Raw genomic sequence first — 24,103 nt, 5'->3', positions numbered from 1 at the left:
CGCGGGTATGAGGAGTCACTTTCAGTTTTGATTCCGCTTAGCCTTTCTTCTCTCCAGCCTCCCTTTTCCATTCCCGTGAAAGTGATTAGAAAAGAGAACAGAAACGGCATCGACTTTCCTGGATTTGTGAAAGCTACTGGTTAGCCTCATAACTGGTTTTATTCTCGTTGCCTTCTTATTAGGAGCAGAACACAGGTATGCAAGACGATTTTCAAAAGGATTCCACTTCTGTACAAGGCACCTGGTTCACTGCCCATGGTGAAAGGCTCTTGCTGCTATAACCATTAGGTGTAAACACCAGCCATTTGTTCATCTTCTAAAGCTTATATTTTCTCTCTTAAACGAAAGGAAATGATTTTATTTTTTACTTTATTTTTATTTTTGTTTTTATCAGGAAGGAAGGCCTCCCATCTCCTTGACTTTCCTGTTTTATTATTTCATGTGGTGGAGGAGGAAATTTTTGTCAATTTATTTTGTAACTTATAATTTTCTTTTTGTTAAAATTGTGAAAATACAACTAATATTAAAAGTTTTTAAGTAATTTTTAGAAAAATATAAAAAAGATGTACCACTAAAATATGGATACAATACCCTTGAGTTTAAAATATTAATGCCAATATACCCTTTAATAGTGTTAATGGGCCTCATCATGTTTTGTTGGCTTACTAGCCAACCAGATCCCTCTCTCTGAACATTATGGTGGAGGGCTCAACCCCTCCATGCCATTGTCAAATAGAACAAGGAGCACATCTTGGGATTCTTGACTAGGCACCCTAATAAAATTAATATAAGACTATCTTGTCGATAACATATATGTTAAATTATTCAAATTGCAATCATTCTTTGAATAAAATTGCTAATGAATTGATTGATTGGTTGATTGTTATTTACATTTTATATACAACTTTTATTTTACAAAAAATGAAAACAATTTGAAATGTCTAGGTTGTCTTTCCTCTTATGTTCTACACATATAGGAAACGATTCAAATTTTGAATTATCCTTCCTCTCTTTGATCCTCAATTATAGGATCTTGATTGATTGTCTTTCTATTAAAGATTCTAGAAGTTGATCTTAATTATAATATTAGGGATTTTTTCTCTCCTTGAGATGAGGATCTTGAAAGATTGAGAATACTTGTTGTGGATCCCATAAGTGAGTGTTTATTTCATGTCCCCAAAACTTACTTGCAAAATATTAGGAATGACGCGGCCTATACAATTTTTTTTTGTATTTTTTTTGTGCCAAAACAATTCTAAGTTCTACTCTAATTAAATCTTAGCATTCCATCTATCACAATATCCAACATATCTTTGAAGATAGTAACTTTCCTATATCACTTTATCAAATTCATATTCAAAAGAAGCATCTCAATACTATTACACATTGTCTTTCCAAATTTGTATCTGCATTACAAAATTCCTAAGTAATCGAATTCTAAATTTGCCTACTTAGATCTCCAATAGGCATTCCCTCAAAATTCTTGTGTCGTTATGCTCAATGAGACTAGATTGCTTCCTCAATGCTCTGAAAATGTTTAAACAAAGAATCTGAGCTATAATGCTTGGTAAATTCTAATCATGGTCTAAATAGAAATATCATGTATTATGTGCATAAAGAAGAAAGCATATGTAGTACTTATACTACCAAATCAGTTTATACTTCAACTAACAACTTAACTTTAAACCCCTTTACATACTACCACACTTGAACATCATCACATTTCCTTTCCTAATAGTACCCAACCATTGGGTCTAAACCAAAACGTAATTTAAACATGATGATAGCATAAAGATCATATCACATTACTAAATTCTCTACACCTTTGTGACAAATAGCCCACATCAAAACTCAATAGGGATTTATTTCAGTCTACATCTCATATAGTACAACTCGGTAGCATAAACTAAAAATCATATCATACAGACCTAAATCCCATACTTTAATATCTTTGGTTTTACCAAATCGTAATTTAATTCCCACAAAAAACTCAATAGGAAGGAAATCTATGACACTTCTTAACAAATGCACAAAAATTCAGTGGCATTAATTGACATCACAGTTTCATCAACTAGAAATCAAACTCCCTCTTTCTATAAGGGTCAAATAGAGGGGAATTTTTATAAGAGGAGGTTACAATCCATGCAATTAAATTCTTCTAGGCATAAACTCATTATCATTTGTAATAGGTGAAAGGCCACAAGTTCCAACTTCTCTAATCTCCATTTAACCAGAAATTAAAACCTTTCCTTAACGAGGGTCTAATAAGAAAACTTCATGCTATAAATTAGTATTAAAACATGAAAGTTCAGTTTTCTTATCTACACTCTAACCCATCAGCTACATTAGAGAAAATCTCAATTTTCAAATCCCCTAATATCTAATTAGCCCAGAGATTCGAACCCCTCCTTAACAAGGATCTAAGTAAAGTTTTTATAAAAGAAATAATGCAACATACAAATTGAAAATTTCTATCCTTCATTCAAAGTCATTTGGGTACACTAACTAAAAGGCTTGAAGTTTCAACTTCCTAATCTCTAAAAGAGACATAACTTAAAGGAGATTACTGAAAAAAAGAGAGCATAACCTCCACCATTAAGATTTAACATCCCAAAAACTCTTATCTTTATATGTTATTGAGCCATAACATCTCATTTTCAACATTTGTAATGCCAACAAAACCAAAGAAAGTAAATTTAAATTCTCCTCTCTAAGAACCAAAGAGGAGAGTGCAAAAAGGAAAGAAATTTTGAGAGAAGGGAAGGGGAAGAGCCTTATGTGTAGGCTTAGTTGGCTTCTCAAGAAAGGGGTGAATTGAGTTTAATAATTAAAAATTAGTAGTGTGCTTAATTAATCATTCATTCCAATAGAAATTAAACATGAATTGTAACATTAATACATAAGCACACAACCATAAAAAGGAACAAATATTTTTTCTTATCAATGTTTCCCTAATGGTAGTCACCACCCAAGAACCCTTGCTTGGAAAATTGTCACTATCTTCCTCTAATAGTAGGAAAAATACAAAAGAGATCTCAGATCTCTTTAAGCTACATGTAATACCCTATTACACGATTTCAATATCTCCCAAGAGATTACAACTAGATTCTAGCTCTAGTGGTCTTTCTTTTCTATACTCAAGGTCCTAGACAACCTTTACAAATTTTCAATGAAAATGAAAAAGGAAAAATATACAAAATTAAAAATTGCTTTGGAGAGACAACCCTTGCTCTAAGCGAGATCCAAGTCTCCAGAATTCAAGCATGAATCAAAATGTGAAAGGAGCTTGGTAGAAATTGAAATGCGTATGAAGATTGAAGTGAGAATGACAGTTTGAGCAACTTTCGGAATTTTTTTCTTCTAATGGATAAAAATGAGGAAGTGAGGCTCAAATCAAAATTTTCAGAGTTTTGATATTCAAATATAGGCATAATTATATGTCCTCAAGATGTTTGGAGGGGTATTTATAAGTTTCCCAAGCCAAACTAGTTGTTGATCAACTTAACTTGTTAGACCCAATAGTAAAATATTGATCGATCATTCCAATAGGTCAATAAGTCATTTATGATAAAAATATAAATGCTACACTCAATTGATCAATCATTCACTTATATTGATCGATCAATGAGATATCAACTTTTTGCAAGCAGGCAAAAAATTTTGGCCTAGTTCTGATTTATCGATCATTAACCACTAATTGATCGATCATGCTTTATATTCTTAGCTTGTACACTTCCAGTTGATCCATCATTAGCAAATGCTGGTCAATCAATCCAATGTCAAATTTCTAAGTGTGTTTTCAAAGTATAATTAAAATTGATCATAAGGGGGTTTAGAAGTTATAAAATATTTTAAAGCATTTGCTAAGCACAATTTTAAAATATTCATGTCCTAAAGCAGCATTAAAAAATATGTGCATAAACAATCGGAGTTTGGTGGCAATCTACTTACATACTAGAGTTCTAGGATGTTGCATATGACCTGACTCTAATCTTCAATTCTTCGTTTATCTTCTTTTTGTAAGTTCTTCTCAACAGCAATCTTTAATGTCATTTTTGCTTTAAGTCTTGACTTGGCTACTTGATTCAACATTTGTTTATCTTGAGCATTTGTCGTAGACCTCATAATGTTCATGCTAGAAGGAATGTGTCTAATGACACAAATAAAACCATTAGCATCACACTTTCAAGCTACCTATTTTGTTATTATCAACGCAGTGGAGATCAATATGATTCTACCATAAGTCTAATAGCATGAATGAACTTACCTTGTCGCTTCTTCTTTTTGGTCTCCTCTTCCCTTCGTCGGTTATTTCCCTTCTCTCTTGCTTCTCAGGTTTCCCTTGTCTCTAGACCATTCTTCAAACCCCCTTCTTGCTTGTTTTTATCTATGTCTCTCCCTATTACCTCGATATTTGTTTGTCTTTCTTCTCCGCCTTTTTTGTTTCCTCTTTTGTTGTTTGTCCTATTATGATATTACTGCTATGCCATTAAGCAAAATAAAAAATGTGACAATTTGTAAGTGGCTCTCTAGGGTTTTCTTCTTGCATGAGAGGAAGTTGATGTAGGCCCTTATTTTGTATGCATGTGGATATCCTTCTTTGCATGAGAATGGACGTCCTTTGCATGAAAGTAGGAGGTTGGTCTTTGAGTTTTTCGTGTCTTCAAATCCCCCCTCAAGCTAAATTGGGAAGCTCACTACAAAAAAATATTAACTTATGCCAACAAAAATTGACAGTAGTAGAAATTCAATTTTTGTTGGCATAACCTTTTGCCATCAAAACTTTCACTGGCAGAACCTTCTATCAGCAAAACTTTCATTGGCAACTTTGGCTGGCTAATTTGTACTAGTAGAGGATTTTGCTAACATTCATTTTTTGCTGGTAGAAATCTTTCCTAGCGAATATCAAAATTATTTGCACAAAATCTCTACCAGTAAAAACTAGAAATAAAATCCTTTAAAATTAATTTTCCCATTGCTAGTGAAATTTAAATTTCTTTGCAAAAATTATCTCTACCAATGATTTTTTTTCATAAAAAAAATTCCTAGTGAAATTCAATTTCACTAGCAAAAATAATTGGTAGAATTTTTTGCTAGCGAGTTTTAATTTCACTGTAGAAATAATTATTTGTCAAAAAATATATTTATTTATTTTTCATTTTTTATTAATTCATAAAAATATAATAAATAATATATAGCCAAAAAAATATACTATGAAATATTTTTTATAAAATAGAAAAAAAAATTAAAAAATATAAAATTAAAATTTATTGAAAAGGAACACAAAACTAGTCCATTCACTAGAGGGGGATTTGGTGGCTGCTGGATCTGATTCTGCATTTGTTAAAAAAAACTTTGCATCTTGCTCCTTAGCATGGTGCTTTAAGTTTTTCAACTCCTAAGTTCTGGATGGCACCTCTTTTGTTACTAGCAACTCCTGTTATAAATGTGTAGGCAGCTCAGATGAAGATGTTCAGAGTCATCCTGGGTAGAGGTGGTTGAGACAAACCCAACCACTTAATGTAGCCAAACCGAAATCCATGAACCTGTCTCAAAATGACACTCTCATCAACTAGCTCACTAGCCTCATGTGCCTCTTGGACCAACCACTACATATCTTCCTGTAAAAAAGTACTCGGTTGTAATTTATAATTATTTAAGATTAATATAAAATGTAATCTTTATAAGAAAATCATACTTACATATTGTTTTTCAAATTCGTCAATCTACCCGCCTACATTGGACCAATGAGTAAGCTGACATTACTCAATATCAGAGCAATTTGTACCTTACATATTTATAAGGACAAATGAATGCAAATATGTTAGAATAATAGTATATTTGAAATAAAATATACTCCAAATTAAACATAAATACCATCTCCTCTTTGTCCCCGTGGTATGTGAAACATTTTTTTTCAATGTTTTCAACATTTACTCGAGAATATCTCTGTAATGAAAATTAAAGATAATAAAATAAAAAATAATTAATTTTACAAAAAAATTCATACAATTTTAAATTACCTTGAAACCTCTCTCCCTCAAACATATTCATGCACATCCATTGCCATTCCTCTAGTGGAACTCCTCTATAAGGAGTAGACAATGTTGCGGGGTGGACTTCATGCTCCTTATACCACCCAAGCATAACAATCCACTATTGTTGAAATACAACACCCATTATAGCATGTTTGACAACTCGTGTTGCCACATTACTAGTGAAATCAAAATCAAAATCAAAATTTTCTATAACACAAAACATTACCGAAGTTAACATTGGAAAATCAAATTGAATAATTTGTAGTATTTACCTCAATATAAGGATAGGCATAAGCTATTTGGTCCTCGATGTAGGATTTGAATTTTTCCACCTTCACCTCCATAAAAGTCTTTAGTACATGAGCCACCCAATGAGTGAAAAAGGCACTATGGAGTTCCGATGCCCTCCTATGCCCATCTCTTTGGGATCCTCCTTCCGTCGAGGTCTGCCACCAGGTCATTAACTCTGAAGCCCCTAGTTAGGCCTCATGATCGCTTTGTATGTGAGGATGCAGATGGAACCAAGGTAGATGGATCCACTAGTGTTGATGGAGATGATGTGGATGTATCTAGATACACAAAACATAAAATTACCTTGGGTAAAATATAATTTAACATAAATGAGAGGAGTTTAGTTGACTTTCGTACTTTGAGTATCTAGGACATGATCATCTCTTCCATGTAAGCCACTATCATGCATTTCAAATTGTGGTAATGTCAACACCATCTTGGATGATGAAAAGAGCGATGCCTGTCATAGTCTCAGTGGATGAGGAGGGAAAATATTAGATCAATCTGCATATAGAGTGTTTCTATAACATCAATAATGTTATTTGTAATATAAAGAATAACACTAGTGATGTTTGAAATAAATAATTTTACAAAAAACCAAGTTGTAGGCTTATGAAGTAAATTTTTTGATTTATCGTCATCTAAGAACATCATATATCTTCATTGTTTTCTTCCACCTCTCTGTCAACCTCTTCTTCTTCTTTACCTGATTTATCATTTTCGTCCTCAGGCCTGTCCTCTACGTTAACTTCATCATCTTCTTCATTGTCTTCATCATAAACTACAGATACACCCATATTGTCCGGAGGAATATCTGGTCTTGTCAACTTGCCAATATCATCATCCATAAGGGCAACATAGAAATTAACATTTGACAACTCCTGTTGGGTACACAGTCGTTTCATCAGGGGTGGATAAGTGTTATCCTAATACATCAAACACATTTCTCATAACTACATTCTAAACTACGTGGCACAAACCACCATTTTCTGGGTCTTCCATGTATACACCTATTTGATTTGAAACACTAATACAAAAGGGTCATCATTGCACCAAGTACACGATATATTAACTATGGTAAATCAATTATATGTCTTAATACCATGCCTATAGTTTCTTATATCGAATCACTTGCAATTTAGCACAAAAATTGAATTATTGCTCAAGTACTGTAATTCATTTATATCAATGACAACCCCATAGTAATCAAGGAAATTATCTTCATAGTACCCCTTTACAAAAATGTGGTTGTTACAATTTGCCTCAAGTTGTTATGTGTGAATGTACATGTCATTGACAATACAACTCGAGTAGTTGTTGCTTGATAAAGGAGGCATTCCAACAAGAAGAAATTCAGCTTGTTACTGATGAATTTGAGCTTGGTGTGAGGTAGTGGGTTAGTAAATTTATTTCCAAACTGATTTGTGGTGGAAAATATGTGGTCTTGAAGATATCCCATTATAACTTATTATTATACAAAATCGTAATCAATCCATATGTGTATACTGTGAGAGTGAAAACAAGATTGTGAGATAAACATGTAGCACTCAAATTGTCACATAGTAGAGTGGGGGGACGAGAGGAGTAGATTTTTATGTTTTTCTATAAGGAATTGAAGCCATGTAATTTCAGTATAAGTTGAAGCCATTGCCTTTACTCAATTTCAGTTATGGAGCGAAACATAGTAGTTTTTATGTTCGTTCGTTTTTTTTTTTTTTTTTTTTTTTTTTTGTAGACCATGAAATAAGATTAGTTCCTAAAAAATGGCATAGCCTATTGTAGAAGACAAGCACTTTGGCGTACATTAGAAAAAGGTAAGTAGGTCGGGCAAGGTTGGTTTTGAAAAAAATGATGCCATGATCATATGTCCCCTTTAGATATTTAAGAATTTGTTTTACTAATGTGGAATGAAACCAGTAAGAGAGTGCATGCATTGAGCAACTAAATTAACAAAGTATGAAATTTTTGTCTTGTAAGAGATAGATATTTGAGTGCTCCTATAAAACTAATATTGTGTGGGATCGGAACAAGATGCGGTTTGAAAATCAATCTTTGTGTTTGGTGCAAGTGGTGTAGAAATAGATGTGCATAATTTCATTCTAGCTCTATGTAAAATATCTTTAAATATTGGTTTTGAGTGAGAAATATGCCCTTAGAAGTTCAATGAACTTGTACTCCTAAAAAACATCTAAAGGTCTTGACTTTTAAGCAAAAACAAATCACACAAAGCTTTTTCAAAAAAATTAATGAGGGATGGATTATTTCTAATTGTCTACATGGAGAAGTAGATAAAGATGGCAAGAAGAAGAATGACAAGAAATCAAGGAATTATTGCCTTTGCTTGGTTGAAAACCGAAATGAGTTAAAAACTCACAAAATCAATCATACCAAGTTTGAGGGGTTTGTTTAAGACCATAAAATGCTTTTTAAGCCTACCCACATGGTTTAAAAAGTAATGATCTTAAAAATCAAGAGGTGGATGCATGTGCACTTCTTCTTGAAGAGTACCATGGAAGAAAACATTATTAATGTCAAATTGATGTAATGACCAATTATAGTATAAGGCTAGAACAAGAACAACTCTAATTGTTAGAGATTGTACCACTAGACTAAATGTTTGGTCATAGTCTGTATAATAGGGTGTTGACAATGACCTTGGGAAACCAAATGAGCTTTGAATTTGTGAATAGAATAATAGAATCCATAATTTTTGTAAAACTCTCTCATGGGCCACATATGCATAATGATGTGATTCATAAGTTTTCTACAATTCTTACACGAGCCATTCAAAGGGAACTATGGCATTCCAAATTTGAAAGTGAAGAAAAAGCATTGGAGGGAAAATCTAGAATTTTTACAAGGGGCACCATTTTATTGGTAGTTTTGATACTCCATCAAAGAGAGGTCAAAAGACTAGTCAAAGTAGATTGATTCTATCCTTAACTTCCTATTTTCCCTAAATTCTCTAGAAATAGAATCTTAGTTAAAGTAGTTAACTAATGTAGCTTTTGATTTCCAAGATTTATGTAATTGGAAATTCTAATTGAAACAAGGGTTTCCTAATTGATGTAAAAGAGAAAGTATAAATATAGGTTGTGGGGCTAAAGTAAAGAAGCCAAGCTTTATTCCGTTCTCTTTGCTACTCTCTCCCCTCCCTCTCAAATTCATCCGTTGGCTCTCTCTCACCGTCTCCCCCTCTACTCATGCACCTTGTTCTCTCTCTCTCTCTCTCTCTCTCTCTCTCTCTCTCTCTCTCTCTCTCTCTCTCTCCACTTTATCCAAGTCCTTCTCACCAAAACAAACCCTCAACTAAATTCTCTTCCTCCATCCCTTCTCTCCTTAATTTACCTTGACTCCATTTTCTAGCCCCCTTAATCTCACATTTTATTTTTTTCTCACAATTGGCTGAAGCAGATAGGACCTCCTGAAGAGAGTTCTATCATAGAGCAATCCATGTTGTATGAAGAGTGGTGTATGGGGGACATGACTCGTCAAAATATACATGTCAGGTAACATAAATCTTATTAAGAGATGGGCAATAGCATTGAAACCATTTATATGCATCATGAAAACTAAGAAAAATATTGGAGAGATAACGAAGTCAAAATTTAGTTTTGTTGTAAGGACATATCAAGAAAACATAAAGAGCCAAAAGTACGTATATGTGCATAAATAGGAGTGAAATTATGCGATATAGATAAACGAGTTTTACCTTGCAATGTACCAGAAGGGAAATGATTAATTAAATAAATGACAGTAGTGAATGCTTCACCCAAGAAAATTGTTTTAACATTACCTTCATATGTCATGGCTTATCTAATCTCAATTATATGTTTATGTTTTATTTTTGCAATTCTATTTTTCTTCAAAGTATATGAACAAGAAAAATGATAAAGTATACCGCATTGTTCTAAATAGTCTTTAAATAAAGATACTATATACTCATCACCACCATTTGAGTGAAGAAGCACTTTTATCTTACAAGAAAATTGAGTTCCTACCATTTTTTGAAATTTAAAAAACATGCTAAAAGATTTATTTTTATTTAAATGGATATATCTAAACAAACCGACTATAATCATCTACAATGATAATATAATATTGAAAACTAGACTTAGAAATCAAAAGAGTTGAACATACATGGGTCGTTTATCATGTGAGCAGTGATGTGAGTGTCAAGAAACCATAGGAGATCATCCTTCGACTCAAAGATGGAAAGAATGGCTACAATGGCTGAAATATTTTCTGATTGGTAGTTGTGATTAAATTCGTGCCAACACATTTTCAGTTGTTTGTTTTGGCTTGCGACAAATTTGACAAGTGACATAAGATTTGAAGGCGGATGGTTGTTTTCTTTAACCAAATGAAGGTGGTGTGGGGGGTCCAACCATGGTTCTGAACGAGTGTCCAGGTGTCTAACTGATCCTTAGGTCATAATTCCTAAGCATTGGAAGAATTTCTTTGTAAGATCGAAGGAGAGGGTGTGCAAGCATTGTAAGGAAAAATGATGTTTAGGGAGCATTTAGGTCATGGAAAAGCCAAAAGGCCTTGTCTTCTTTACATATGGAACTTTGGATAGCTTCTAGAGTAGTCATTGAGGGTCTCATTGTCACTTTTCTTCATGTATTGAAATGGTAGGCATGCATTTCTCAAACATTGGATTGATTTGCAAAGATGGACTTACAGTCACATGGGGTGATTGGGTCCGATTGACCCACCGAATACCCCTGGTGAATGAGTCTTTATGGGGACCGCACCGATCCCATGAGTGGGTTCCTGCGCGCAGTACAACAAATGCAAAGTTTTACTGGAAACCAGCTAATCTGCGCTTGTCGAGTCCATCTTCTCCCGAGCAACCCTGAACAACCTCCGTGACAACCCTACGGTGAGCACAGAAAAAGAAGAATGAAATTATGGTTGGGGTGAGGCGAGGCCACAGAGGTGAAAATGACTAATTCTTAAAACCGACAAGACATGACACGTTAGAGTACGAGTGAACTCTTTCACAGATTTGGAAACTGAAACCATTTACGGGAATTTCAAGCTTTAGCTGCCTTTTCTTCATTTGGACATCCTTTTCCCTCGTCTCTCTCGTGTCCTTTTTTTCTTCTTTCTGCGTCACCAAACCCACTTCGTGCTTTTCTCTTCTCAGAGCTCTAAACATGGGAAGAGGGAAGATCGAGATCAAGAGAATAGAAAACTCAACTAACAGGCAGGTGACTTACTCGAAGAGGCGAGGTGGGATTTTTAAGAAGGCGAGAGAGATTACTGTTCTCTGCGATGCAGAGGTTTCTCTCATCATGTTCTCCAGCACCGGAAAACTTTCTGAGTATTGCAGTCCTTCAACTACGTATGTGTTTCTTTTTCTTTTAGTTTCTATTTTTTTCAGAATAATATGTTATGAAGATTTGATGGGTGTATATTTTCTGGGATTAGGACGAAGAAAGCTTACGACCGGTTCCAGGAGGTTTCTGGGATCAATTTGTGGAGTTCTCACTACGAGGCAACTCTTATTCTCTATGTTCAATCTTTTCTCTTCTCTCTCTCTCTAAATATCTTCGTCTGAGTAATGGATCTCCTCTTTGGGTGCGTAGAAAATGCAAAATCATTTGAACAAGTTGAAGGAGGAGAATAGCAATCTGAGGAGGGAAATTAGGTAACAACAGTTCAATTTAGCGTAACATCGACTAAAAGGCAAAAAAACATTCTATGAACAACGGGGCTGATTTTTTTCTCTTTTTTAAAAAATTCATGGGTGTAGGCAGAGAATGGGAGAAGATCTGGATGGCCTGGAAATGGAGGAACTGCGCGGTCTTGAGCAAAATATGGATGGTGCCCTAAAGGTTGTTCGTGAACGGAAGGTTAGTCTGTTTTAACCGTATATTAACGAAAGAAGAGATTCTCATTCATTTTTGCACCAGGCTTTTAAACTTCAATTTCCTACACAAATATTGGTTCATAAATTTGCCATCTGAACTTCAGAAAAAGGAAACTAATGGGAAAGGAGAAACAGATGAATGTAAGAAAATTTTGCTATCAGGGTTCTAAACTTAAACTGCAAAACGAAGATGTCAAGGCGACCCAGTTTTGTGAATTTCACTGCTAACATCTTTGATGTATTCAGGTGTAGATTAAACAGGTTTTTAGTACTGAGACACTGATCTAGCTCTCTATTGTTGTTCTTGGTTTTGTTAACAGTATCATGTAGTCCACACACAGTGCGATACATACCGGAAGAAAGTGAGTAATCTTCCATTTTGGTCTCCTGTTCTATACTTTTTCCTTTCCATTGTTGTTGCTTCCATTCCTTTTTCTTTTCTTTCTTTTCTGGTTAGTTTTCCTTCACCTGTGTACCTCATCCTGATTTTCCGGGTACAGATAAGGAACTTAGAGGACACAAACAAAAGATTCCTGAGAGCTCTGGTAATCAGTGTCTTCAAATTTATTTACTGCTGCCATATCTGTCATCAACAAGTGAAGACATACCTGTACTTTCTACATATATCAGATAGATTATTTCTCATATTTCATTATGAATTCAGGAAGGGAGAGATGAGAGTGGCGTTTTTCTGTATGATGATTCTGGTAGGCCAGACTGCGAATCAGCTTTCGGACTGGATAATGGAGGCCCCCACATGTTTGGATTCCGATTGCAACCATGCCAACCTAATCTTCATGATGCTGGATATGGTACCAATGATCGCCTTGCATAGCAAATTTCCAGCTGAAGCAGACCTGTGCTTGCTGAAGACCCATGAGTTAGTATGATGCTGAGAGTCATAAAATACCAAACTCTTTTCAGGTATTTGTTGGGAAAGTGAACCTTAATCTATGTGTTTCAGTCTCTGATACTTGCCTTTGCATGCTTATATGAGTTGTTGCTCCACTACTTGAACCTTCAATATCAATGATCATGGCTCTATTGGTGAGGGTATTAACTGAATGGAAAATTACTCATAATACAAAATTTGATAACCCAGATGATCATCACTACGATTTCATTCATCTAGGAATGAACCATATATGCTTGGTTTTTTTATAGCTGATGGGGATCTCTATACGTGAATAAGTCTCATTTATTGGACCATCCAGTTTCATCAATCATCCCATTGCTTCTTAATATTTGTGTTTCAGCAAATCCTAAGTCCCATTAGGGGAGGGATTGACTAATCTTGAGATTCAGGTAATCTGACCTAGGGTCTGTTTGGAATCCCCATAAAAGACAAGAAAAGAAAAAGAAAAAAAGAGAAGAGAAAGAGAAATAGAAAAGAAAAGAAGTTTCTTTTTTCTTATTTTGTTGTCCATGGAAATGAGAGAGAAATATAGTTTCTCTTATTTGGATACATGTGGAAAATGAAAAAGAAAATTAGTAATATTTTAAAATTTTATCTACTCCTTTCTATTTCTTTTCTTTTCTCTTAGAATTCCATCATTTTAAGATGGAAAATATTATAACTTATATTTCTCTCTCATTTTCTTTTCTCTTCATGATTCTCTCTTGCCAAACAGTAGAACATACTTTCTTTCTCCTCTTCTTTTCTAGTGGTTCCAAACAGACCCTTAATTCTAGATTACGGAGGAGACCTTCAACGGAGTTGATGGCTTTTATCTAGCTTAGCCAAGCTCCTCCCTCTTCCTTCTTTCTTTCTTCCTTTTGAGATGAGATGATTTCAAAGTGTAATGGTGAGATGTCCATGTCAAAAGTGTCATGAGTGTAATGGTTTCAAAGCACATCCCCTCCATATACGTTACTTATCATCTCCTGAAAAATGGAACAAAATGGATGCCAAAAGATTTCTTCATCAAAGTCCCAAAGTTGAGGCTTTTTTAAATCTCTGATGGTGATGGCATGTGTCAAGTTATTCCTGTCTCACTCTCTTGCTTTTTTCTTGTCTAACCACAGCATTTTATGATCTGTAACTTTCAACTAAAAACAAGTACAGCGCCATGTCTAGGTTTATGGGGTGAAAGTGGAAAACTTGAACGTTTTGCTGCGGGATACTATATAGATGTATACTTTTAAAAGAAATCCATATGTTTCTAAAACGTATCTTACTAGCAGATAACCCGTGCGATGCATGAAAAAAAAGAAAATAATGACTTACTATATAGATTTGTGTATCATTTAGTCGTAAATGCCTCGATGTTAAGCTTAATATAGAATATTTGCATTGTATTTTCTTCGTAAAATCTCTATATTCTAGTTTGTTAAATTTTGAGTTTAGTTCTTCTACATGTGGTTTATCTGGAGTTGCTTACCTTTCTTCACAAAAGAAGAGCTCGTAATAAAACCCTCGATAAGTATAGGGTAATTTTTAAAAATATATAATAATATGAAAAAAGTGAAAGATAAACTTTTAATATGAAAACTCTCCTCTCCCTTATCAATGATATAGTTTCAATATAAGTCCTCAAATATGATATTTTCAATCAATCTTTCGGTTGATGTTTGAATTTTCCCAGTTGAAAGACAGTTCATTCGTGGGAGAAATGACTCTAGCTCTTTGTTTAGTCTTTCGTTTGAAATTCTTCCACGCTATGCACTTGAACTATTCTGAAGCAAAAGAAAAAAATTAGAAAAAATAAGAAAATTTTAAACTATTAGAAATAACAAAGATATTTAAAATTGAAGCCAGAGTCATGCTAGTTGGAATGAAAAGTAAAACTACATTCATTGAACTATAAAGTGGTCAAATATATTTTATCTGAAACCAAATATTTTAATTATTAAAGTCAATATAATGATTACTAAGTCCAACAATAATATAGTTATGAATCCATCATAAAATTATATATATAGTGTACCAATTTAAAAATTTATATAGAAACCTAAACATAAAATAGACAAATAATAAAAACGTTAGATAGATGTTAAACAAGCAGGTATCATGGAGTCTAAGGTGAGTCTCATGAGGAACAAATCTCACAAGTGGAAGTAACTCAAAGAAAAAGAAGGAAAGTGGTCTCCTGCTTATAGAGGAATGATAGAGGAATTACCTTGTTTAACTTCTCTTATTTTAGTTTTATTTTTTACATATTATTTTACTTCAAAGTTGTATTTGAGTGTAACTGATTGATTGGGAAGTAATGTTCGACTATAATTAGGACACTCAATTATATTAATTAAAGTTTGTCTTGAGGGGAGAACATACACGTTCTCTCTTCACTTTTCTATCTATCCAACATGCTTTCTCTTTTCTCTGTCCTCTTTTATCTCTTTCATTCTCTTTTCTCTCTTGTATTTGTATCCTTAATTTAATATGGTACCAGATCAACTACAATCTTGAGATGAAGAAGGAAAAAAAAGATGGGAAAGAAGAAGGGGAAGAAGAAAAAGAAGACGAATAAGAAGAAAAAAAGGAAAGAACATATATGCTTTCTAATTTCAGTTTCATGTCCTCGAGTAGTTTGTATCATGATTTTCTTCATTGGTCTCTATTATCAAGCTTTTTGTTTTTATTTATATATGGAAAACCTTTGTAGGTTACTGTGTTCTTTGTTTCTTTGCCATGTTGCACATTTGTCCCAGGTTTCTGGTTTGAAAGTCACTACCAAAAAAAAAAAAAAAATACTACATCGAATTTACATTCTCTAGTAACGCATTTCTAGTGAATTTTTCCCCTTCACGGGAAAATCTTCTCCAAACGAATTTAATCAATTCACCGCGAGAAACCCTAAAACCCTTTTCCAGTGAAAATTTTAATTTTATGAGAAAGGTTCTTTTCATTTAATTTTTTTTCTTTTTTTTTCATTTTTGTCCTTCTCTTTTTTGTTCATTTTTTGTCTCCTTCTTTCTCCTTGCGCAAGAAGAGAACTAAATTGGAAAAGTTGAAAATTTATATTTCTCCCAATGAATTTCATAATTCACTGGGAAAAGTTCTCCCCGTTGTTTTTTGTTTTTCTTCCTTCTTCCCCCTTTTCCCTTATTCACTCTATATTTTCCTTGTGAAAGAAGAGAATCGAATTGAAAAGATTGGAAAAAAAATTTCCAACGAATTTAATTTTTTTAATTTTTTCTATATTGTTTTTCTTCTTTTCCTTCTTCATATGGATTTCTTTTCCTCCTCTTTTTTTCTTTGTGAAAGAAGAGAACAAATTTGGAAAATATTGTTAGTTTATATTTCTCCCAATGAAATTGAAAATTTTGCTAGGAGAGGTTTCCTTATCCTAGCAAATTTCTTAATTTCACTGTGAAAAGTTTCTTAAAGTTTCCCTTTGTAAATATATTCCTTTTCTTTCTTCTTCTCTTTCATTTGTACATATTTACTAGCATTTCATGTGCATAAACCCTTATGTAATTAAATAATTAATTAACTAATTTAAGTAGAATGAAAGAAAAAAAATCATTCTTTCGTTAACTATCATTCATTTATTTGATTCTTTCAAATAATCTTTCAAAAAATTCAACCATTTTTAAATAATATTTTTTAAAGTAAAATATTATAAGTGTCGTCTTCAGTGTAAAAGATTTAATAGAAAGCTATGGAAAGCATGGAAAAGAAAAGAAAATCTTTCTTATTCTGCTTAGTTCTTTTTTACTCTAGAAAATGGTTAGGAGACGGTAAAAAGGATATGCAAAAACACTAAATGGTTAAGAAGTTACCTCTTATTTTAATATCAATTTTATTATTTATAATAAAATAAAAAATTTCAAACACAAATAGACCAAAACTAAAATTTTATCATAATTGCCACTATATTATCATAATTTTCATAATCTTATTAAGATGAAAGTAGAGCAAAAAAAAATCTCATTACATGTGCATCAACCCTTATTTAATTAAAAAATCAATTTAATGGAAATATCAATTATTCAATGTAATTATTACCTATTAATTAGTGAATAACTAATCGATAAATATAATAAAGTATAATTTTGTAAATAATTCTTGTACTAATAAAGCAAATAACGAATTTAATGTAATACATAACTATATGATCGCAACTAATACTAGTTAATTAATTAGTAAGTAATACATTAACTAATTGAATAATTATTAATTAGGTAAGAAATAATTAATCACATATTATTTGTACTAATTAACAAATTAACCTATTTAAAGTAATAATTAATCAATTATTTCATCAAACAAATGGTAATTACTTAATTAACTAATTAGTTAAACATATTCTAATTATATATTAATAATTAATTTATTCAATTAATTTACTTAAAAGGAATTAATGCAACACGTGCAAACAATTAGAATGATATACTATTTGATAGCAGCTAATACTACTTAGTTAATTAGTAATTAATTCATTAACTAATTGAGTAATGACTAATTAGGTAAGAAAATAATTAATTACCTGATTATTTGTGATAATTAACCTATTTAATGTAATAAATAATCAATTATTTAATAAAACAAGTAGTAATTAATTAATTAATTATTTGAACATATTCTAATTATATAATTAAATAAATAATTAATTAATTCAATTAATTTGCTTAGTATAATAAATGGAGTAGGTACGAACAACCAAAATGGCATACTATTTTATCACAGCTAATACTAGTTAGTTAATTAGTACTTAATCCATTAATTGAATAATTAGCAATCAATTTTTACCTTTTCTTATGTGCTTTTTATTTTGTCCTTATTTTTTTTCATTTTTTCCCTTCATATTTTTTCCTTTTTCTTTTTTCATATTTTTTATAAATTTTTATTTTTTATTTTCACCATGTTTTGGTGGGGAACGCATGTTGGGGGAGAGCCCAATAGGTGCGGGAAGTGGGGAGAAGGTGGAAGGGGGAGGGGGAGGAGGGGAGAAGGGGAGAAGAGGAGGGGGAGGGGAGAACGGAAGGAAGGGAGGTGAGCGTGTGGTGGTTGTGGTTCAGACCCATCGGACTTGGGCTGGTCCAGTCTAGGTCTAGGCTAGTCCAAGTCAATCTGGTTTGAACCAGACCGGTCCAGGTCAGTCTACTATGGATTGGACTTGGCTTGTCCAGTTTGGGCCAGTCCAATCTAGGCTTGTCTGGACTTTAATTATGCTTTAATTCATGTTAATGTTGGTTGTGATCATTTTTAAACATGTTTAATCATACTTTTAGTCATGCTTAATTATGCTTTTAATTATTATCTGTTATAATTTTAAATTTTGTTGCTTGAGATATTGAAGTGCTATGGAATGTTTTCCATGCAGGGAGGACAAAATATCCATTGTGATGGAGTGGGATACAATGGGACCATTGTATGGATTTTATTGTTTAGGGTATATATTCTAGTAAAAGTCATTGTTTATTAGGTAGGGTATTTGAGGGAAGAATAGTAGCACTTGTTTGGTTCGGCATAGCTAAAACAAGAGTAATGACATAACTATAAAAATAATGACATAACTATAACAATAAAGACATACCTTGATGTATAATGACATAACTAAAACAATAACAATAACTATTCATAATTACAACATTAGTATATAAGAAGATTTTAATGTCGAGCCACGAACTTTGACATAATGCATTAAAAAGGAGTATAAAATGAATTTTAATTTTTTAAATATGAAAAATAAAATATTGCAAATTTTGAAACTAATAGGAGGTCTTGCTCGCGAAAATAGGAGAGAAAATAGGGGAAAAAGAGATTTTTGGCAGAATTAGCCTTTGGTACTTCTAATATCAATATCTCCCAAAATATATCTCATAATTACAAGCAGTTACTTTGTCAAGAAACTAGACCCAAAGTGCTTTAATTGGATACCTAATTTGACACAAAAAAAAAAAAAAAATTATGGAGAGGGGGGCGGGGGTTGGTCCAAAATGAATCAGACATGAATAACTCAGTTCATTCCATGAGGCCCCTATTCCCCCCACCCCCCTCTGCCCACATTTCGCTTCTCTCCCGAAAAAAATTTCTCCCGCTCGGCCTTCCTCACTAGAATTTTTTTTCCCTCTATCTTCTCCTTCTCGACCTCCCTCTCGACCTCCGTCGCAAAGCACGGGAGGCCGAGCTTCTGTCGTAGAGCCTCTCGGCCTCCTTGCCTCTCTTCTCTCTATCGGCCTCCCTCTCTTCTCCCTCTAGGTGTACCGTCGGAGCGTCGCCTCCGTCGTCGTTGCCCGCTGGCCCTCCGTAGTCTCTTGCCATTATGGGCACTATGAGGAGGACAATGCGTGCCATGAGGAAGACAAAATGGTTTAATTTTTCATAAGTTAGGAAAAATTAAACCAACGTCATAAAAATAACAATCCATATTTTTTATTTATAAAATAATTGTTTTTATTTGTTCAATATATTCATTTTATAATTACTTTATTAAATTAGTAATTTAATATTCATAATTAAAAAATTATTAAAATAAATATTTGATAATTTTTTTTGGTTTAATTATCCCATTGCTATAATTAATTAAAAAAATGGTTTTAAATTTTTGACAATATATTATTAATTAATAATACGTAAAATATATATTATGTTATTGAAAAAATTATTTATTTATTTATTTATTAAATTAAATTTTTTATTTTTATTATATTCGCTTATGTTAGTTTTTACTTTTATTTTTTATATAATTTATTCTAATCACACGTAATTATTATATTAATTTATAATAAACTGTAATCATTAAGTAATATAATATAGTCTTTCGTTAAATTTTTTATTAATATATTTTAATACTACACATTAAATCACTTATAAGTGTAGTAACCATGCTTATTTTGGTTAATTATCTGTTTAGGCATATGTTCTATTTAAGTATATTACAAAAAGTTACTCATTCTCTTGTTTATATCATATTTTTTATTTTGGGGGCACTAACACTGGAATTTGTTTTCCAGTGCACTTGAACTCGTCTATACTAACCACCCATGGATGAGTTGAAGCTGAATCAATTCATTTAAGATGAATTGAAATCTTCACTTCATTTCAAGTTTATTGCAGACCAACACCCCCCCCCCCCCCCCCCCCCCCTTTTATCTTTTATGATCTTTTGATTCTCTTTGTTTTGTAGCTTGACCCTTGCTGACTTGAATAAGAATAACTCCTTAAATATAAATCAGATTGACATAAAAAAAAATTCTTTTTGAAACTAGACTTCATTAAATTTCATCTAAGTATAACATATCTTCATAAAATATACTTATTTTTAGATACATAATCTGATAGATTTTGAACTCTATAATCTGTCCAAACTGAGTAGTCTTTCTTCTTTGGCTAACACGACCATTGACTCTTCCAAGATCAATATCCCCATCTTAAAAACTCAGATTGAGATTTTTTTGCATAGGTAATAAAATCGACTTATAGATACTTCTTTTGATATCTAATTCTCCATATAAAGTGTTGTTCTTGATGGCATAAAATGACTCTAAATATTTAGCTTTATGCTGATGCTTGAACCTCTCTTGCAGTTTAACCTTTATTGCGTCAAATATCAATTTCTCTTTGTAGAAAACTCCGATTGCCAAAATTATATTTATTGTTGGAAAGTAGACTCGAAGACATTTCCTTCAATATATATTTTGAATTATGAAAATCTCATTATGAAGGTGTGAATGCCAAGAAAACAATCGATACATGGACTAGAAAGAAAGAAAAAATATAGAATATGAACCTAAACTACTAGAGATGATAGATAAAAAATTATCAGATTATCTCTGTGGACAAAACCTGCTTTGATACCATGTTGTAATTCTAGAAAAGAGAAATACTTTACTTACTTGATGTAATTTGAGTACATGAGCCTCTATTGTATAATAGAGGAAATAAGTAGAATCCAATTATAATTAAACTACCCTTGTCCCAATTACACCCAAAGTCTAACACTTAAAGATAAGCCCGAGCATAGTTAAATAAATGAGCATAAATAGAAGACTAGCATAAATAAAACACTTTTTAACTGAAACTCTTCCTTGAGACATCCTTCCATAATAATTATGGTTAGGTAAAACTTATTATTGTGAGAGTCATGTAAGACTCTTCCATATCTGCTCTCCAACAGATAATATGAAAGCATTAATCAAAACACTGTGCATAACACATTAGATGCTCGATACTAACAGGAGTTGGTAAATGCTCATCTCCATGTTGACCTTATGAGCGATTAGCATAACATGAGCTAACACCTAAACTAATAACAACTAATGAAATGACTGCATACCAATTAGAGTGTTCAAATGCTAATATGATGTTGGTGGACAATGATGTTGGTGAGTTGACAAGATCATATGTTCCTCTAGACCGTATCGGTGTATCGATGGTTCAAGAGGAAGATAATGAAGAGGATATAGAAGGAGAAGATGAAGTTGAGGTAAAGGATAAGGTCGAGGATGAAAATGATGAAATGGGAAAAGAAGAAGGGGTTGACAAAGAGGTGGAAGAAATCAATGAAGATATATGAGATTCTTAGACGACAATAAATTGAAAATTTTAGTTCAATGGTCTAAAAATTTAGTTGTTAGTAAAATTATTTATTTCAAATATCTTTTGTGTTATTCTTTTTATTAAAAAAATATTATTGATGTTATAGAAATACTCTATATGCAAGTTCATATGACATCATCATGCCTCCTTATCAACCTAGGCTACGACAGGCCGCATTCTCTGCATCATCTAAGATGGTATCGACACCATCACCATTTGAGATGCATAATAGTGAGTTACTTGGGAGGGATGATTGTGTCCTAGAGTCACAGAGTATGTATTTAAACTAAACCCCTCTTATTTATGTTAAACTATATTTTGCCAACGTTAATTTATTCTTTGTGTATATAGATACATCTATATTATCTCCATTGCCAACGTTAATTTATTCTTTGTGTATATAGATACATCTATATTATCTCCATCCACACTGATGGGTCTATCCACATCAGCTCCATCAGCATCCTCACATACGAGGTGATCACGAGGCCCGAAAGGGCTCTAGAGTTGGTGAGCTGGTGGCAGACCTCAACGGGAGGGGGATCCCAGAGGAGTATCGAGATGGACATAGGAGGGCATATGGATTCCATAGTGTCATTTTCACTCATTTGGTGGGCCAAGTACAAATCTTACACCGAGGCTTAGATAGCTTATGATTATCCTTATATTGAGATGAATACTACAAATTGTTCAATTAGATTTTCTTTTTTATATTTCTAGTTTAAAATGTTAACTTTGGTATTGCTTTGTGTCATAGGAAATATTTGATGTTGATTTCACTAGTAATGTGATAACATGAGCCATTGTGCATGCAATATTGGGTGTTGTGTTTCGACATTTCTACGACATTGTCTACTCCTTATAGAGGGGTTTCCCTCGAGGACTGGTAGTGGTTGTGCATGAACATGTTTGAGGGAGAGAGGTTCAAGGTAATCAAAATTTGGATGAATTTTGATTTAAAAATCAATTATTTTATTTTTTTCTAATATCTAATTTTCATTCCCGAGTAAATGTTGAAAATGTTAGAAAAAAACAATATTTGACATACCACCTAATCAAACTCTTTTATGCATTTCAGAGAGGAGATGGTATGTTTGTTTAATTTTTAGTATATTTTATTCAAATGTACAACTATTCTAACATATTTACATTCATGTATCCTTATAAATATGTAGGGTACAGATTACTCTAAAATTTAGCAATTTTGGCTTCCTCATTAGTCTAATGAAGGCAGGTGGACTGACGAATTTCAAGAATAATATATAAGTATGAATTTTTTATAAATATTAAATTTTATTATAAGCTTAAATAATTATAAATTACCTTCTATTAGTTTTTCACTGGAGGAGATATAGTGTTTGGTCCAAGAAGGTGGATTTTCTATCATTTAGTGAACCTGCCTTGCCTGCATCTACAGAACCTTCAAGTATTGGGTAAATCCTATCTAATGCTTCCTAATGAGACTATTGGGGTCGATGTATAAATTGACTGATGATACTTACTAAATAAGATATATCAGGTCTTGTAGCTGAGAGATAGATCAATTTCCAACTAACCATTGGAATCGCCCAATATCAACATCACTACCACCTTTAGCATAGAGTTTAACATTTGGCTCCATAGTTGTAACCGTCGGCTTACACCTTACCATTCCGATTTATTGTAACAAATCAAGTACATACTTCATTTGTAACATAATTATACCATACTTTGATTGTAGAACCTCTATGCCTAGATTTTTTTTTTTTGTTGAGAAGCCCCAAGTTTGTTTTGGAGTTTCCTTTACAAGTCTTCTTTGACTTGCTAAAAGCCATTATAGTCACTACCAATGATAAAAGTATCATCAACATATATTGCCATGAGAATCTTCCTTCGAGTGGTATTTTTAAGAAATACTGAGTGATCGCTCTCACATCTCTTAAACCTGAGTACAGTGACAACCATAGTAAACTTATCAAGCCAGGCTCGCGGAGATTGTTTAAGTACATAGATAGCCTTTTATTAATCGACATATCTGCTCCCTCACAACCACATATCCAAGTGGTTGAATCATATAAACCTGCTCTGATAGGTTATCATTTAAGAAAATATTTTTGACATCCAATTGCTATAAGTCCTATTGAAAAGTAGCCACAAGAGAAATAAGAACTCGAACTGAGTTTATTTTAGCCACAGGTGAGACTGTCTCATTATAATCAATGTCATATGATTGAGTATTTGCCTTTCGCTACCAATCGTGCTTTATATCTGAGAACAATTTGATATGGATTATATTCAAGTGTAAAAACCCACTTGTAATTTACTATCTTCTTACTAGGAGGAAGATGAACCAATTCCTAGGTAGAATTTTGATATATGACTTGAATCTCTTCATCCATGGCAGCTTTCCATATTGGATCTTTTGATGCT

General features: G+C 32.7%; 1 protein-coding gene across 1 annotated transcript; it reads left to right on the top strand.

Annotated features, from left to right (window-relative positions):
* Positions 1 to 11,461: 11,461 nt before the first annotated feature.
* Positions 11,462 to 13,124, top strand: LOC137939183 (agamous-like MADS-box protein TM6). The gene is made up of 7 exons (XM_068784398.1): positions 11,462 to 11,679; positions 11,766 to 11,832; positions 11,924 to 11,985; positions 12,091 to 12,190; positions 12,528 to 12,569; positions 12,708 to 12,752; positions 12,872 to 13,124. The coding sequence occupies exons 1-7, from the start codon at positions 11,492 to 11,494 to the stop codon at positions 13,040 to 13,042; spliced, it is 675 nt and encodes a 224-aa protein (XP_068640499.1). The 5' UTR covers positions 11,462 to 11,491; the 3' UTR covers positions 13,043 to 13,124.
* The last annotated feature ends 10,979 nt before the right edge of the window (positions 13,125 to 24,103 follow it).

The sequence above is a fragment of the Aristolochia californica genome, unplaced genomic scaffold (genome assembly GCF_029961685.1).
Source record: "Aristolochia californica isolate CCGP_79_NKW_82.1479 unplaced genomic scaffold, dmAriCali1.0.hap1 SCAF_8, whole genome shotgun sequence".
Classification (NCBI taxonomy): domain Eukaryota; kingdom Viridiplantae; phylum Streptophyta; class Magnoliopsida; order Piperales; family Aristolochiaceae; genus Aristolochia; species Aristolochia californica.
Note: the sequence above shows the minus strand (reverse complement) of the source record. Positions and strands in the feature narration are given on the sequence as shown.